The 18,826-nt window shown below is 43.4% G+C and overlaps 1 protein-coding gene across 7 annotated transcripts in view; it reads left to right on the top strand.

The window, feature by feature from the left end:
• LOC118450052 (uncharacterized) overlaps positions 1-11,358 on the top strand; it is a 98,141-nt gene extending 86,783 nt beyond the window's left edge. For 6 of the 7 annotated variants that reach the window (XM_035885439.2, XM_035885437.2, XM_035885438.2 and 3 more), the window contains 7 exons: positions 3,439-3,609; positions 3,701-3,856; positions 3,934-4,167; positions 4,268-4,497; positions 4,574-5,233; positions 5,327-5,701; positions 5,779-11,358. In XM_035885439.2, coding sequence (XP_035741332.1) covers positions 3,439-3,609; positions 3,701-3,856; positions 3,934-4,167; positions 4,268-4,497; positions 4,574-5,233; positions 5,327-5,701; positions 5,779-7,164 — 3,212 coding nt within the window. In that variant the 3' untranslated portion in view covers positions 7,165-11,358. The remainder of the gene's footprint in view (positions 1-3,438; positions 3,610-3,700; positions 3,857-3,933; positions 4,168-4,267; positions 4,498-4,573; positions 5,234-5,326; positions 5,702-5,778) is intronic. The other variant, XM_085663711.1, reaches the window with a different exon arrangement.
• Positions 11,359-18,826: the final 7,468 nt, after the last annotated feature.

Here is an 18,826-nt window from a genome sequence, read left to right as displayed (position 1 = left end):
ACGATCGGTGTTACGCGAGCCGTAAGGATATTTCTACCTCGTTTGGAACATCGTGACTCACGTGCCCGAAGTCGCTTTTGTGTCAAGAAAGCAAGCATCCTCGTACGGAATACGAAGGAGAGAGACTTCTTTCGAGCGACTCGCGCCGAACGACGTCATCCTCGTACTTTCGAATGGTTTCAGGCAAAAACGATGACGATGACGACGACGACGACAACGACGACAACACGTTCCCCTTGGCAGCGTAACGTTTTCTTAACGGTTAACCGCTTGACGATCTCCTATCGTTCGTTTTTCTTTCACATGCTTACGCGTAACTATTAGTAAAACAAATGAGGAGTCTTCTTGTTAACGTTATCGCCGTTGAGCCGACGTGGAAAGTGCAACGAGCGAGCAACAACGTCGCGTTCCGCTCCGCTTCCGGTTTCCATTTCATTCATAATACATCCAACGGAACGCGTCCTATTATTCGTACGTCGACTTTGAGATATCTACTTGCACGGGAATCGTACTTTCGATCGTATATATTATTGAACGTTAACGCGCAGCAAAGATCACCGTGCACCCGGATATTAAATTATTTTCACTCGGCGAAGCAGGATACGGCCCTACGAACCGAGCTTACGAACTTTGTAACGTCGATCGAGCTCACTCGTTTAATACGAACTAGAAAGAGAGAGAGATATGCGGAAGCCGATTGTACGACATATTCTCTATCTCTCTCGACGATTGATTCTCTTTCGATCGAAAAGAATTTATTATTGCGACGCAACGAGTTCGAATTTCTTGGACAAAAAAATGCTTTCGATTCGCCTTTACATTTTTCCACAGAATTTTCTTCTTCGTCGTTTCGAGCGAGATATCGTGTCACATTCCATACGACTATCGTCATCTTACGGGAGTCGAGTATCGCCGACGTGACAGAAATTATATTTTCCGACGTCGTTTACGTACAGAACGAACGAATCGAGCTAGAAAGCGTCGACCGATCGAACTTACTCGAAGAAATTTATCTCTTATTACAAACGACAGCTTTGAAACTCGCATCGTCGCAATATTTTCTATCGCAAAGTAGAACGGGTTGCCATATAATAGGAAGTAAATCGTGTAAATTTATGATCTAAGCTTCGGGGTACGCTTTGCCTTTGGTCCGTCCTCGTTGTCGGAGAGAAGATAGCGGAAGAAGGAGGATGCATAAAACGTTCCAGGAGAAGGAAAGAACGACTTTGAGTAAGCAAGCACATCGGCCGTCATCGTCGAAACCCACACGCGTGCCCCGTCGGTCGGTCGGTCGCTCTCTCGAACTCGATGGAATCTAACGCCCTCGCATAGCTTGGATGCGAAACGAGCTTAATTTTGTTTTCCACGAAGGCATCGGCAGCACGATGTCTCGCAAATGTGTCTATCCCATAATAAACTCTTTCCTAATCCTATACGTTTATACCTCTCTCGATCGTTCGAATCTCATCTCGATCGAATTTCGACGGGTAAACTTCATTTCTTATTAAGACAAACGATCTATTCACGGTCGAAGGAGTTTGCCCGAACGTACAATGTCTCGTTGCGAGGTTGATGTTCGCGTTTCATCCTCGAGCACGTGCTAATTTTGTTAATTATACTAACGAACTCTACGGGCCTCTTGTTATCACGTGCGATTAACAATCCGCGATAATTACTACGCTACGCGGCACATCTAGGATCGGCGAGTTTTTGACTAGATAATTTAGTTCTAATAATATCGGTCTAGTGTACACGCAAGTTTTACAATTTAACTTTGAAAATTGTAAAGAGTCAAAAAATAACTTAATAATCGTATCTCTTTTATATCCAAGTTCGATTTATATCATCGTTCACTCCGATAGATAAAATGTTTCAGATTTCTACTAGCTTCCCGGAACGTTCCTCATCGCGTATGCTTCCTCATTTACGCTCATCAATCAATTTGCACACATTTCCGCGATTCACTCGGGGCCTCTCGCTATATCAGAGGAGAAGATTACGATTCGTAAAAATTGTAGAATCACACGTTCTGCCTTTGCGTTTATCGAGCTGTCGGCTGAACGCACAGCGATCGCTTTACACCGTTCGTCGAATATTTCGTAAGGAATTCTTGGCTAATCTCGTAAACGTGCGATTATTAGAGATTGATGTCGCGGACTTTGCCAGTAAAATAGTCGAGAGATAAAGGTGAATTTCTCGTTAGTAATCGTTATTCTTCTTTTTTTTTTTTTTTTTTTTTTTTTCTTTTTTTTTCGTTCTCTTCTATCGACCGATTAACAAGTAAGCGGGATTTGCGGCGTTGTGGGAGTCCTCGTTTCACGCTGGAACGAGCAATCGTCCTCGTTCGTTCGCGCGGATGCCAAACACGAACATAGAAATGCCCGGCAATTAGTGCAAAACTGGTTTTCTTCGAAGGGATCTCTCGCCCATAAGTCGACTCTGAGCAGCGAGAGTCACCGATCTTCTCTTACCGGCATCTCCCTCCCTTCCATCTTCATTAACTTCATTCTATGTTATTGGAACGCGCAACTATCCTATCCGATCCTAGATTTATCCGCTTTTTGCTCGGACGTTCCTCTCGAGCTTTCGAGTGAATTACTCGAACGTTTCTTCACCGTGGCATCGCCTTTCTTATCTCATTTTCTGTCCTTTACACGCTTTCCCTTCGTAATTTTATCTCTCGATATCACTCGAATGATATCGACGAAAATTAATTACCACTCTTCTCTATTGTAATCGTATTCCATATCGCGGAGGATGGTACGTTATATACGACTTCTTTCGTAATTTACGGATATCTAAATTATCCCTACGATCGGAAATGATTTTATATATATATATATATACATATATATATATATATATATATATATATATATATAAAATGATTACCAATTCGAGATTTTTATCGCGATCGTGTTTATATATCGCGTAAACTCAACGAGCGCCATTTCCATTTGTAAACGTTGCTCGATATGAGTCAGATTTCGTATCGAGTAATCGATTTATCGATACGTTCCGATTTTATATTATATCATTTTACAGATTATTACGAAAGATACGAATATCGTGGCGCACTTAAAATATTTTTAATGACAAATATTGCCTCGTCGGTAGAGACATTTCTCTTCTCGGGCGAGCGTGCCCCGCAGTCGCCTCTCGTCTTTCCACTCTCATTATCTCGGTTACGGAGCATTACCGACTGATTGAGAACAAGCTTCCATGTGATCAGGATATCCGATACTTCATTGAGATATCCGATCGTGAGCCTCTTTAAATGCGCACTTTCGTGCACACCGCACATATTTTTTTCCCTATCGTTATATTTCCTCAAGGATGAAACGTTTTATATAATGACAATCTATAAATTAAAATTCGATACTCCATGCGTATCGCGTTTACTTCGATCATACAATTTTATTTATTTCGTCCGTCTAGATTCGCAAGATGTCGACCTGGATGCAATTCTCGGTGAACTGTGCGCATTGGAGCGACGTTGCGACGGTGATATCGCGGCTACTCCGGCACAAGATTCTCAAAGACAAGGACGTCCCAATAACGGAAGGATCACCGCCACCGATAACACGGATATCGGCAAAAATGAAGGTGGTAAGGGGGATTATTTTTGACATTTGACATGTAAATTCGCATTGTCGCAAAGTTTAATGTTGCAATTAATGAATATTTCCCGTTCGTAAAGGCATTCGCACGGACAGTCCCGACAACGATAGCGCATTTTCGGACACGGTTTCGATGCTGTCCAGCGAGAGTTCAGCGAGCAGCAGCGGCTCGGGACACAAGCCACCTCAGAGCGCCATGCATACGGCTCCTCAACAACAGCCGCATCAACTTATGGGTTGGTATCAGGAGCGTTCTCGTATAAAGAAATAAAATGCGAAAAGACGATCTCACGTTGAAATAATATTTTTTCAGATGCCGCGAGCAGAGCGAAAGCCGAGAAGATACGGCTGGCGTTGGAAAAGATGAGAGAGGCAAGCGTTCAAAAGCTCTTTATTAAAGCTTTCACGTTGGATGGGAGCGGCAAAAGTCTCCTCGTAGACGAGGGAATGAGCGTGGCTCACGTATCGAGGCTTCTCGCGGACAAAAATCACGTGCCAATGGATCCAAAATGGGCCGTGGTCGAACACTTGCCGGATCTCTTTATGGGTAATTTATGAGTTAACGTTGCGACGAGTTTCCTTTTTTTTGGTTTTTTTTTCTTCCCCTCAACCTTTTTAAACTAACGACGAAATATTGTCGATCGCAGAAAGAGTATACGAGGATCACGAGCTATTGGTGGAAAATTTGTTACTATGGACGAGAGATTCGAAGAACAAGTTGTTATTCGTTGAGAGGCCGGACAAAACACAACTCTTCCTAACTCCTGAGAGATTCCTGTTAGGTCCCTCGGATAGGTGTAGCAACGAATACGACGATCATTCGCGTAATATATTATTGGAGGAATTTTTCTCAAGCAGTAACGTCGGCGTTCCCGAGGTAAGACGAGGGCATCCAACGAAAACGGTTCGTACTCCTTTTTATCGCATCTTGACTGAGAATTTTCTCGTTTCAGGTCGAAGGACCGTTGTACTTGAAGTCCGACAGTAAGAAGGGTTGGAAAAAGTATCATTTCATACTACGAGCATCTGGCCTTTATTACTGGCCCAAAGAGAAAGCTCGTACCGCCAGAGATCTCGTATGTTTAGCCACGTTCGACGTGAACCAAGTTTATTACGGTGTCGGCTGGAAGAAAAAGTACAAAGCACCGACAGATTTTTGTTTCGCCGTAAAGCATCCGAGATTACAGCAACCCAAATCGACGAAATACATAAAGTTTTTATGCGCGGAAGACAACGCGTCTTTGGAGCGATGGATGGTAGGCATTAGAGTGGCCAAATACGGTAGGCAGCTAATGGAGAATTACAGAACATTGGTGGACGAGCTCGCGCAGGAAGACCTCGATCTATTGGCGCACGCGAGATCGTGCTCGGTCAGCTCGATCGCCGTACCACCTAATCAAACTCAATATAATACGACCAACGACAATGCACGGCAATTCATCGAAAATGCAAGGCACGAGACCCAAGCGACGGCGAGGCAATACGATGGTCAACAACGGCAGAGTTACAATTCGGAACAGCGACAAAGTTATAACAACGATGGAAGGCTTAGCAGAGCCAGTAGTTCGAGTTCAAGCGGATGTTTGTCCGATGGAGCACCGAGTAGTTGCGAGGTACCAAATTGTTCTTTCTTTTCTATTACTTCTGCGAATATTCGTCTTCGAACGCAAGACCACGGATCACATATCCGTCTCTTTTTTTTTTAGGTGGCCTTCGAGTGTGGAGAATTTCCAACCGGAACGATAAAGCGAAAACCTTCCATGAACCCGAAACTTCCGCTAACTTCGATCACGAGGCAATTGAAGGAGGTGGGCGAGACAGTACGCGACGAGCCGGACTCTTGTCCGAGTCCAACCAGCTCCGGTTCGGGTACCTTAACCAGAAGACACAGCCGCAGAAGAAGCGGCACCGATTCGGACGGATCGGGTACCCTAAAAAGACATCACAGATCCGGCAACGCTACTCCGGTCAGTCCTGTACCACCTGGAACGCCGGTGAGAGAGAGAGCCAGTCCTATGGGATACGGGAGAACGGAGAGTCAAGAGTCCAAGACGCCGACCAGTCCTATACAACCGTGTATGGTGAGTGAAGAAACGAACGATCCGTCGTAACTGGGAGAGCCATCATATCATATGTGTGAGCATATCATTTGTCGTAGATGGATTCTATCACGTCGTTGCCACCTCCACCGTCGCCCTCGAGAGTCGCCGAAGAAGGGGAATCGGATAGCGAACCTTTACCACCGCCGCCACCAGAAATGTTCCGTTCGAATCTCTCCCTGGACTCGTTACCGCCACCGCCAGGGGTAGGCGAACTTCCAGTTTGTAACACGCCCGAGTTGACTGGCTCCTCATTGAGTCTCGCCTCCTTACCACCGCCGCCGAGTCCTCTGGTCGGTGAGACCGGCACGATACGCCGTGCGAGACCGGCGAAAACTTCGAGTCCGGCGAATTCTATGACACCCGAGAGCACGCCTACGCACGCCGCTTCCTCCAGGCCATCCAACAGCAATAATCAGACGTATACGAGCGCGACGAGTATCGCGACGCCAAATGCTTCTGCTCTTCAAAACAGTCAGAGTTACGGGAGCAGCAGCAACGCCGCGACGAACTCGTCGAATTCTCCACACAGTTCCTATCCTGGCTCGAGCGCCAGTACACCGACATACGCACCGAGTTCACCAAGTTTCACGTCCCCACCACCCTTCGTTCCACCCCCGGCTTATGGTTCTCAAGCGCAACACGTCGGCACGCAAAGCTTAACGAGACAAAATTCGAAAACCGAGTCGATCTACGGGAGTCATCAGAGTGGCCACAATACCGTACCCAATCCGATCAGGCCCAATCCGAACATGGACACGGTCAGAAGGAGTGCCATGAAGCAAGGTACGAGCCATTACGCCGCTCCGCCCTATCTCGCCGAATTGAAAGCCGCATCTAGCCCGCAACCACAGCGCCGAGTGACCATTCAAGAACCACCGACCTCACCCAAGTCGAAAGGCGGTACGGGCAAGAAGATAACGTTCAATTTACCGGCGCAACAAGAACCCGGTAGTCCGGCGTTGCCGCAAAGAAAGCCAATGCCACCGAGAAGATCCGACAGTACTAGATTGACTTCGCCGAAAAAACTAGCTGCCTCGGATCAGGCACCACCTGGTGACTTTTTGAAGGATCTACAACGCGTTATGAGAAAGAAATGGCAGGTCGCGCAAAAGTGTAAACTCGACTCGACCACGACGCCCCACGAGGTCTTAGGTTTTCGAGATCCGCCACCTGCCGTAGCCGATTACAGAGAGACCAATGTCTCCAATTGGGTACAGGAACATTACGGGGTGGACAATCTCTATGAAAACGTTTACACGACGGATCCACATGCACCGCTCGAATATGCCTCGAGTCCTGCTCGTCAGCCTACCGTCAGATTCGCCGACGAAAATCGTAGCATCAATATCGTCAACGTGATCGCCAGTAAAAGGAGACCACCTCCGCCACCGCCGAAAAGGGCGGAGACCACGCATTTGACCACGACCAGGGCGATGCACTGACAATAGCAGATAATACAACCTCATCCGGAGAGGCGATGGTATTGCTGCTTGTGCGGCTGGTGGAAGGACTGATAAAGGAGGATTTTTCACCCTTTTCTTCCATCCCTTTTGTGGTTCAGCGTTAGCTTCGACGTTGCTTCGCCTCGCTACCTGATTTCAAAACGAATCGAGAGAAAGAGAGAGAGAGAGAGAGAGAGAGAGAGAGCACTTTTCTTTTCTCCCTCTTTTACACTTTCTCTCTTTCTCTCTTGAAAAGATTAAGCTTCGCTTTATCGCTCCTCGTCGAATCTTTCTTACGATATCAATGACCGATAAAATTTACTTTATCCTATAAAACGAAATGGATTCAACGATAGGATACGAACGAGTCCCTTCGTTTGTTACGTCGATATCGTAAAGACGTTCGATGTCAGCGCGAATATCAGCGTCGGATAAAAACAAAGCTTTATCATTTGTCCTACCAATTTTTCTCCAAGCGCGCATTACTTTTGTATCCTTTGCAAATATGGGACGCTGCTTGACAAATGAACGTTTATCTTTGATCGTCTTGAAACGTTTCCTATTCGAGAAACGTCGTGATGGTTGTGTCCGATTGGAAACGTTGATCGCTGTCGAAAAATAATCTCGAAAGAGATGATATCGTGCTTCGAGTAGATGCCGTGCTTAATGCTCGATTTAAGGTCGCTACTCGACACGTAGAAAACACTGCCGCACTCGTTAACGATGTGATATAATATAAAGCTTAAGGTCCTGCCTGCTCGCTAAAAAGAAGAAGAGTACTTTCTTGTGTAACGGAGATAGGGGAAGGACGCGTTATTAGTCGAACGATCGTAAAGCGATCGAATGCTAATGCGTATCGTTTCGCTTGATAATTAAAAAAAAAAAAAAGAGAAAAAAAGAAAAAAAAAAAAGAAAAAAAATAAAATATTAAGAGGAAGCGTCGTCGTACGGTGTTGATTATGCTCGCGCTTCCGACTGTTCGTTTTTGCATATGTTCTCTCGCGAATCGGAGGCGCTCTTCTTTCCTTTCCTTTCCTTTCTTTCTTTCTTTCTTTCTTTCTTTCTTTCTTTTTTCTTTCTCCCCCCACCCCCAATCCCATCCCACCCCCACTCCCACCTCTCCCAATAACCAAGGTGCTTTACAACGCAGTAAATAAAAGAAAAAGAAAAAAAATGGGTAACATCGATAGAAGAGTTAGCGCGCCGCTCATCGACGTTTGCGCTTTTAATAAAGGATCCTTATACATAGGTATACATGTATATAGAAACTAATACATATGTGTGTTTATATCGATATAATTGACAATGATGCTGTATGTGTAGGTATGCCGTATCCTTCGAAGTACGCTCTAACGACGTGGACACGATGAATTAGGAATAAAAAGAAAATAAACGATTTTTATTCGTTTCTCGAGAGACACGAGAATGTCGAATTCTCTTTACATATTCGTCTTCGAGGGAGGAGATGAGTTCCTTCGAGAGTTCGAAACTCGTGTACTCTTTTCATCGCGATTATACAAATACTATAAGTATACGTATGTATTTACAAACATGAGATCTCGTTTATGCCATTTTTTTCTTCGTTCGCTTTGTTTCATTCTTAATGATATACATAAAGACATGTATATGTATACATATTGAAGCTATGAAAGCAAGATGATCGTGTCCGCTTGCTCCTTCTTCTTCTTCTTCTTCTTCTTCTTCTTCTTCTTCTTCTTCTACTTCTTCTTCTTTTTTCGAAATGATAAAAAAATATCACCGAGTATGGAAACGATATACGATTACGTGTGTGTATATATTTCCCAGCCATAGAAGACGAAGGAAATGGGAGATCAAGGTGGCAATTTAAACAAAGTACGAGCTACTCTATCGCGGAGAACGATGAAACTTCGATCGTCGTAACCCCGACGACACCTGCGTATAATATATACTATATATATATACCTGTATAACGTGCATCGTGCACTCCCTTTCTTTACGTCGTCCTTAGGAAGGATGAAACGAGCGACGAAAAATGGAAAAAAAAAATAAAAAAAAAAAAAAAAATAAAAAAAAAGAAGAAAAAATATTTTATCGATTCGAGCAGGGACAAAGACGACGAAGATGGAAATCGAATCGCTTTGACGCGAGATGGATCGATGTTCGACTTTACTTGCGCGTAATCGTCAATGGAATTTTCAGCAATGATAAACGAACAAACACTCGTAACACTTGGACGTACGATGATCGTATACCGTAATAAGTCTGATATATACTTTTGTATCTCGATTTTTGGAAAACTTTAAGGGCCGACACCCCTCGTACTCTCTGCTCTCAGCCTAGTATCGCGATTTTCATCGACCGCGTAACCTTTGAAATTCATTCAAACGAGTCTACGAGACTCGAAATTCCTTTGGTACATATTATATACATCGCTATAACGCAGACTATCGTATATTGAACACTATAAAACAAAAAAAAAAAAGAAGTAAATAAGAAAATAACAGAACCGACTTGTAACGAGCAGAAATGTCGATGTGTCGATTATAAGTGTGAAAATCCGCGTTTCGCGTCTTAACAATTAACGCGATCTAATCAAACTGAACCAATAATATAAAATAATTTTTGAGATTGATATATACCGATCTATGGGACTAAGCCGATTTAACGTCAGAACTTTTCATACGTGAATTTCTACGAAAATATCGTTCGTATGTCTCTCAGCTCATTCTAATCTCTTTCTCTATCTGTCCATCTATTTCTCTTTGTCACTGTTTATCTGTGTGCGCTAAAGCGATAATCCTTAAGAGCTAGCAATGTCGCAAGGAAGGAAGGAAGGATTTTTTTTTTCTTTTCTTTTTTTTTCTTTTCTTTTCTTTTTCTTCTTTTTTATTTTATTCTTCTATGCTATAAGCTACGTACGAGATTTAAGGATGGGAAAAGCATTCTTTTAAAAGCGAAGAGTCATTGGCTTAGTGGTTTGAAGCCTTTAAATGTTTGCTCACCGTTCGTCGTTCGACGATCGTCTTGGTCGTACGTATGTACGTCGAACGTACGTACGTACGTACGTAACGTCGATGACAAATCGATTTGGTATGCGAAATCGCGATACGCGATGGAGATTGTAGACTTTGACTCGTATGCGTGTGTATGGCGCGAAAACTCGCCATTTTTCTTCTATTTCTTTTGGATCGATTGAGATAGAATAAAATTCTTGTCTCGGTAAAAGGGATCGATGTGTGTGTATATATATATATACACATATATATAAAGTAAGATCTAAGAAATTGATTAAAAAGAAAAAACAAAAAAAAAGAGGGAGAGAAAAAATGTAATAGGTAGATAAATTTAGAAAAAAAATCGAAATTCGCTCTCGAAGAGCACTTAGCGTGAAAGAAAGAAAGAAAAAAAAAAAAAAAAGAGAAAAAGAAAAATCTTAAAAGAATCGGCGAACGTGTAAGACCGTGCAAATTCCCGACGATCCATAGCTCTGTTAATTAATTACGATGAAGATTACACGAAATGAGGAAATTATTATTATTGCCAATGATAAGGATGACGATCGTAATACTTTTATCGTTATATCGTACCTTTTTCACTTATATTTCCTAAGTTGTACGTATGTTTCTGTAAATATTGTAACGAATGATAACTACGAAGAAAATTATTATCGAAGATATCGTGACTGATTTAATATAAAACGCAATTATTTATGGGGAGGATACAAGGAGAGAAATCACATTCTGTAGACGGATCTTTAGTCTTCTTTAAACTTTTACACTCTACAGATATAATTTTTTTTTTGTTTTCCTTTTTATCAAAGCCAAGATAAAATTAAATTCGTGCGAAGAAAGTGAAGAGCGAACGGAACTTTTCTATGAATTCGTCTATAGAATATCGTTGTTTTTTTCAGATCGGCTGGATTTGCCGATCCCTTTTTTTTTTTTTTTTTTTTATTATTATTATTATTATTATTATTTTTCGTTTACTACCTTTCATTTTATTCATAATTTTGATATAGCCTAGATTTAGATTCTTACGAGTTGTTTCTCACCGTGGAAGTGTGTTCGACCTTAATATCGTGACAATACCATTATTTTGAGACTCGTCGCCAGTTGGTTGGGTATTTTACCACATGGAAAAATGCGCAGCAGTTGAAATATTACAGGTATTATATTCATGTTTTTATGTAAATAAATTTTTGGTATATTTCAATGATCGGGTCTCGTCGTTTTTTTAATAGACAATTTCCTCTCTACTCCTTGGCTTCCCGTGACATTTTCTCATCTCCCATGGATCAATTTACGGATACAAGAATACGACCGAAGAGAAATCCTTTTAGAAATATTAAAAGGAACAAAAATTGTTTTATTTCAATATCGAAAATGATGATATTTTTATCGATGAATCTTTAACGAATCATTAATTATCATAGTTAATAAGCGATTTCTCTACGATGTCGTCGGCTTAACGGTAAGAGAAGAGATATATTCTAATGTTAGTTTCATGACTCGGGAGGATTGTCGTAAATATATGAAATTGCCGTGGACTCGTTTCGAGGGTAGACGTACAATTTTATAGGCCCTTTTTACGACTTATGGAAGCCGCGCGTTCTACTTTACGCTTACGTCATACGCGTCTCACAAAAGTTTACGAGCAGCACCATTGGAAATTCCCCTTCCGTATGTATATCGAGAAATACGAAAAAAAAGGGGGGAAAAAAAAAGAAAGAAAGAAAGAAAGAAAAGAGAGAAAAAAATACTTGTGAAATGGAATGGCTTTTTACTCCGCGGCATTTTAAGTTTATGAGAAACGCGTTAATTCAAAGTTACGAGATTCGAGCGCGTTTGTTCGCATACTTTGATCTCCGTGATGATCTCTGAGCCTAATATCGTAACGAAATTTAAATCTACAAATACGCGTTTGTTCTATAAGCCGTTTTTTCTCTATACGATTTTAATGAGACCCATCACCCGTATGTCGTTCTTAAAGCGACTTTAACCTTTACTTTAGAATTTTTGTTCTCGATACTTTTTTCTTTCGTCGAAAGGTCAGAATGTTTTTCAAGGGAATTAGCCGTCGTTGTCGTCGTCGTCGTCATCGGCAACCTCGTCATATTCGATCGACGAAACGAAGGAAGGAACGAAGAAAAGAGAAAGGAGCTGGAGCGCTTGAACGATCCGCTTTTCAAGAACGTGGACGTAAATCACGGTTTTATTACGGATAATTTTACGAGGAGTCGAGTACCGCTCTCGATCGGTTGGCTCTCCTTTCGCTCAGCGTTAGTCGAGTGGCGTCGGCTACCTTAAACTTGTAATCGCGCTCTTTGGACCGCGAAAGCAGCGGCGAAAGCAACGGCAACGATAATACGGGACAAGGAGTGAACCGGGCCGGTTGGAGCTGTGCGAGGTCATTAACGAATTAGCAAAACGAGGTAAGGTCAGGAAGGAAACGGTCGAAGGACGTATTAACGTATTCTCCTCTTTCTCTTGCTACGGAACGAAAAGCACGTCTCTTCGCTTTTCTTCGATTATGGAATTATCCTTTAATGAACTCCTCCTCCTCCTCCTCCTTCTCCTCCTTCTCCTTTCTCCTCCTTCTACGAAACGAACGCGCGTAACACGATTTTTAATCTTACACCGCGGGTCAAGCGAGGGGCTTTTGTCGGTACACCGACATTCCTCGTGACCGCAGGAATGTCGGTCAGTGTGCGAGACCGAAACGCGCCTACGGTGAACCGCTGGTGGTCCAACATTGAGCCCGTTTCACGAACCTGAAACGATATCTCCGCTCGTTCGTGGTACCTTTCCTCATCCTACTCGGTTCGAATCTGTGGTCGCGAGCCAAATCAGATTTCAACGTGTGGGTAAATAAATCTGACTTTGCATTTAACGAGAAAATCCTATTTTCCCTTTGCTCTTTATCAAGATCTTTCATCTTTAGAATTGTTTCAACCAACACGTGTCTATCCGGTTGTTCTTACGAAAAGTCTTACGACAAAAGCGAGGATGAAGTCAAAGAGATTTATGCGTCGTATAACTTTTTTCAAGTACCTTTCGAACGCGCATTCATTGTATTACGAGGGACTTTCTCGTTGAAGTAGCGATTTTACACAAGTTTCTAAGTTTTATCTGTATCGGTGCAGTCGACTTTTATGCAGGATTTTATGTATATCGGTTTTATATCGATCAGATTATTTTCCATTTTCATAGATACTCGAGAGAGGATCGTACGAGTTTACGGTTTTACAGTAAATGCCTCGTCTTCTTTCTTTTTTTCTTCTTCTTCTTCTTCTTCTTCTTCTTCTTCTTTTTTTCCGTTTTGCTTTTATCGAGGAAAAAGTTTCGATCGGATGACAGAATTATAATACTTCTTGGATCTCGGGAATCGTGCGTACGCGTTTGTTGCGCGACACTGGCGGCGACTGAACTCGAAGAAGACGACCCTTAAAGAGGAGGTATGGGATTAAGATAATAGTCTCGAGAGGGAAGAAACTTAGAAGGAGAAGGTAAAGGCAAAAACGAGCGATATGATGTGGGTCAAAGTCTTCGGGACTGGGTCGCAGGGCTCCTTTGCCCGAAGTCCCTCGCGAGCTTCCTCGAGAGATCGTCCTCCTCGACTCGAGGTCGAGAGGTCGAGACCGATTTCAATTTCACTTCCCGTTTTCAACGCTTCTATATCCATTGCTACCCAACTATATATCTATGGCTAAATAAATGTCAAACTTTATTATATACGTACAAATTTTCTACCAAAGCGGTATTTTTCTGTACGAAGAGTAAAAAAATTCTTTTGCCATGTAAAATCATTGAGCACTTTGACAGACGCAAAATGAAATCTCACAGTTTACGTGACAAATTCATTAACTAACGATAAGAGATGCGTGAAACGCGCTCGCGCGCCGAAAAAAAAGAGAAAGTGAAAAGTTTCTTGCTTGAGGAAAAAGAAGACGAATAGAGTCAGGGAAGAGAAAAATGGGATGGTTTTGGGCGATGACCGATGGACCGTGGGGTAGGTTCTCGTCTCCTCTTCATTTTTCTTCCTTGCCGCGCGGTCGCGACCATTCACCCAGCATCCCTCCGTTACACGCTTAATAAGATAACGCCATAAGGACGATAAAAGTCTTTTCGGCCGGTTTCCGTCATACCGACGACCGCATCTTAAGCCTCTACGCGAGTTAATAAAAAAGACCGTACTGAGAGAGAGAGAGAGAGAGAAAAAGAGTTTGCGTTAATATTTATGATCGGTAGTTTGCTTTCCATAATGAAAAATCTTTCCTTTCTTTCGCTTCTCTTTTTTCTTCCAAGAATTAACGTATATACGTATGTTCGTATAATTGAACGAAATAACAAAATATAATCAATCGAGATAACTTACGAAAGTTTTTTACGAATCGCGAGATTTCACTTTTCACTCGTTTCCTTTTGAAAACCGGCGTCCCTATCTCGCCACCTTTCTGTCGTATCATGCAGAGCTATAAATTAATACTAATCTCCGAGTCGCACCGTGCAAGAACCTACACGGCCAACCGGGGACTGAATTTATTGAGATTCGAGTAAGTTCGTACGTTCGTTATCGTCGGTGGCTCTTCCTTTTTCGGTTATACGATATTCCGTTTCTCCGTTGAACGTCTTTACGGTTTGTTTCAAACATTGTTACGCTCTGATCGAATAACTTTTGCAAATTCTCGATATCTCGATGGGGTTTTAGGGTGTGGCTGTTTTCGATCTCGAGCCTTTCCCTGTGTATTCTCACGATTATCGATCGATAAAAAAAATCTATCGCACTAACCTGGCATATAAAAAGCAATTCTATCGAGTAAAAGAAAAGTTGTTCGTTGGAACGTTTCGGTCTATTTGAATATTAAAACCGATCAAATAAGAGAGTGACAACGAGTTTGAGAATATATAAATTTGTGGGGGTAGAAGTAACTAGGTTGAGCTTGAGAATGAGAACCGCTGCAGCGTGTCTAATGTAAGAGGAGGAGACCGGAGGTGAGAGTGAACGTGCGTAGCTGAAGGGGCAGCTCGGAAAGCCGGACTTCGAGGTCCTCCGCCTTCGACCCTCTTCTCTTCTCTCCCTCTCTTGCTCTCGACCGAGAGTCGACGCTCCGTCTCATTCTAGTCAATACTTCCTCTCCTTCTCGCTTACTCTTACCTCGTGCATCGAGCATCCCTTTCTCTCCTTGGCCGACGCGACCCCCTAGGAACAAGCAGGGGTGGCTTCGCGATGAGGCGGAGACGAAGGAGACGAAGGAGGTGGCCGGAGGTGGCCGAGGAGGGAGAAAAGGGTGGTTGGGTCTGAGCCTAGATCAATACTCGCATCTCCGACGGCTGGACCAGGCCGGACATTGCGTTCCGAAGCTCACCTTCTCACCGATATCAACCCTCCTCTCTCTTTCTCCCTCCCACCCCCACCACCTTACCACCACCTTTTCCTCCTCCTCCATCTCCGTCGAGTCTTTCTCTCTCTCCCTCTGTCTCTTTCTCTCTTCGTCTCCCTCTCTCTCTCTCACTCTCTCTTAGCCGGCCAACCCCTCTCGCAGTACTTCGCCTTTTGCATCCGTCTTTCCCGAAGGAAGCCAGTTTTAGGCTCTACCTTGCTCCTCGTGCCTTTTTTTTATTCGTCGATCTATCGATCCTATACTTTTTTTCTTTCCCTTATTTTTTCTTTCCCAACCACCAAGAAATTTTTCCGTCGTTCGAAGGATTCTTCGTTTCCAATGACTTATCATCTTTCGGATCAAATACGTGAGAAAAGAAGTTTTCATTCGTCGTCGACGATGACGTACGACGATGAATTTAACGCGACAACAAGGGCTATATAAACGACACCTAAAACAATTAAATTTTCCTGTTACTCTTTTACGAGCCATTCGACGATATAATGCCCCTTTACACGTGGAAAAGTCTACGTGGAAAATATCGTGAAATCCATTAAGTTAATTGGCCCTGGGGACGGACCTTCTGAAATTATAGCCAAATAGCGATTGCTTAAAATCGGTTCGTACTTTTTTGGATTAGTTCCTCATCCATCGACTTCTTTTAAAGTATCTAACTAAAAGTTTGCGGCTAATGAATTTGCACCAAATAATGCCTTTACTTCGACCTGCTTATTATTTCATTTTAATGAAAGAGAAACGATGTATAAAAAGTATAAGAAGAAAGAAAAAAAAAAGATCGTCGAAAGATCGGAGAACCACTGTGCGCCGGTCAATTTCCCTTAGTTTCGTTTTACGTTGGAAGGATGGACGGTTCGTCTCCACGAATACGCCTCTACATGCGCTCGTAAACGAGTACGTAGGAGGAAACGTGCCCGCGCACCCTGTATTTACAAATACACACGCGCAAATTCGCACACAAGCACGCAATCGCGTAGGAGCTCGGAGAAAATTCAAGCGGCCGGTCCATTTGCATGCTCGTCTTTTTCCAATCTCTCGAATGCTTTTCCCCTCCTTTCGATTCCCTACGCGCTTTACGTTCCCCGTGCCGAATACGCTGCGTCCATAAAATTCTTTTCCCTTTTATCTTCCCTTTTCCTTGCTTAGGAAGACCATCCGTAATGCCAACGTTGAAACGTTGTCTCTCGCCAACTGATAATTATCTCACTTTCATGAATACGTTTTACTCGCAAGATCGCGGCCAAATGTAAAAACTTATTTACAACTTTATATAACTTTGCGCAAGAGATTTTATCGATTCTTTTTCGTTTCCTTTTTCTTCTTCAAATCGATAAATGAAAATTCTTAAAATTGGTTCTGTCACGTTTCGATTACTTCGGATTACTTCACGACGCGCTCGGTCTTATCGATTCGACGATCGACTTTTGGCCCTCACCTACGTGCCCTCTCTTCTTTAATTAATTGAAATCCCTAGCGTCGCGCCTATTTCTCCTTCGCAAAGGCAAAAGCTCTTCGTCTCGGCACAACGAAGATGGCCGATGATTCCAAATTTTCTACCCCCTTAATTATAATTTCCAGTGGCAGCACGACCGCGGCTCACGTAGACAATACTCGTCGAGTGACTTTCCACGGAGTTACTTAAAGGGGAGGCGTCTCTCCATGTTTTTTGCCGACGCTTTGTTTTTCTTCGAGCTCTAATAGAGCCTCTTCCCCTTCTTCCTTTTCAGCGTTTCTTCTTTCTCCCTTCCTTCGGTGCGTTCCACGAGGCTGCCTCGTTCCACCTTTCGAGTGGACCGCATTACCGAAAAGAGGTATTTTCTTTCGAAGCTTGTTCCTTCGTGAAAGAAAATGTCAGAAAAGCCAATGGTTCTTCTTCTATTCTTCAAACTATACTCCGTTTCGACTCGCATCGAAAAGATAATGGATTTATTTTTAAAAATAGTCAAATCGAGAATACTCGGAATCATAGTTATTTCGCACGTATTATTCATTGGTTTTGTAGGGAAAAGTAGAGGGTAATTTTGCGCACAAGAGAACGATATAAAATGTATTAAAGAACAAAGGAGAAGTCAACGTAGTGCCAGCGGTTCTACAGGCAATCGGTTCTAAGCGCGAAAAGCTACGGGGATTTTACGGAATGCTACGGCAGACAGATTACTACCGTTGATATTTGTATGCATAACGCAAACAACATAATTGCGAGCTCTTCGACCGCTACCAACTTTACTGGTAGCCCCGGTACACGCAATTACGATCTCTTACTCGTATCGAGTCGACGCGAAACGAGCCACCTCGGGAATTAGAAAATGTTATACGATTTCGAGTCGACATTCGCGTGACAAGGAAAGATCGAGAAAAGAAAAGAGCTCGTTTACTCGCGAGCCAGGAAGAACGTGCAAATTCTCTACGTGCAGACGGTGATAGATGGCGGTTAAATTTTTTTATGTAACGTCGATCACGGTAATTCGCATGATAGATGTAATTTGAAAAAAAGAAAAGTGCCGAGCTTTGGACTTTGGAGGAAAGTCCAAGTTGATCACCACTGTTCACTTTCTCCGGGCGGAGAAGAGAAAGAGAGAGAGAGAGAGAGAGAGAGAGAGAGAGAGAGAGAGAGAGAGAAAGAGAGAGCACGAAAGAGGGAGGACGAGAGAACCCTTTAGCGTCTCACCCCGTTCGGCTCACCCGGCAAGCCAATCTCACTCTCGCTCTCGATTCGCTCTCACTCTTGTCCTCCCTTTGCTCCTTCTCTCTTTCTCTCGCTCGCTCTTTCGCTGCTCTTCTCCCCTCCCAGGGCAGCGATCTCCTTTCTTCCCTTGGCCCCTTTGCCCCGTAACTTCCCTCAGCCTCAGCTCGGTCTCTCCACCGACTCGTCTACGTCTTCTCCCTCTGCGCCGGCAAGTGAGAGTGGACCTTGGTCCAGCGCTGAATCGACCCTCTTTGCGCCCTCCACGATCCGCGAGGCTTTCCTCTCTCTCTCTCTCTTTCTCTCCCTTTCTCTCCCTTTCTCTTTCTCACCCCTTCGTCCTCCTACTACCACTTCGCCTTCTCCTCTTCTTGGTCTCTCCGGGCCGTCGTGCAACGTCGCCGCACCCTAATCCCCCATCTCGAAGATACGTCTACCCTCGAACCCTCGTATCGATTGGCGAAGAGCTCGCCAGAGGACGCCACCGGAGAACCTAACCTCCTTACTTCTCCCCCTTTCATTTTTCGAAAATCCTTTAACGAGAAACTCAAGAACATCTTCTCACCGCCCACCCCTTCTCTCTCTTTCTCTCTCTCTCT

Source organism: Vespa mandarinia, chromosome 23 (assembly GCF_050613455.1).
Source record: "Vespa mandarinia isolate Hongniang chromosome 23, ASM5061345v1, whole genome shotgun sequence".
NCBI lineage: Eukaryota > Metazoa > Arthropoda > Insecta > Hymenoptera > Vespidae > Vespa > Vespa mandarinia.
This window is presented reverse-complemented; position numbering and strand designations above follow the sequence as displayed.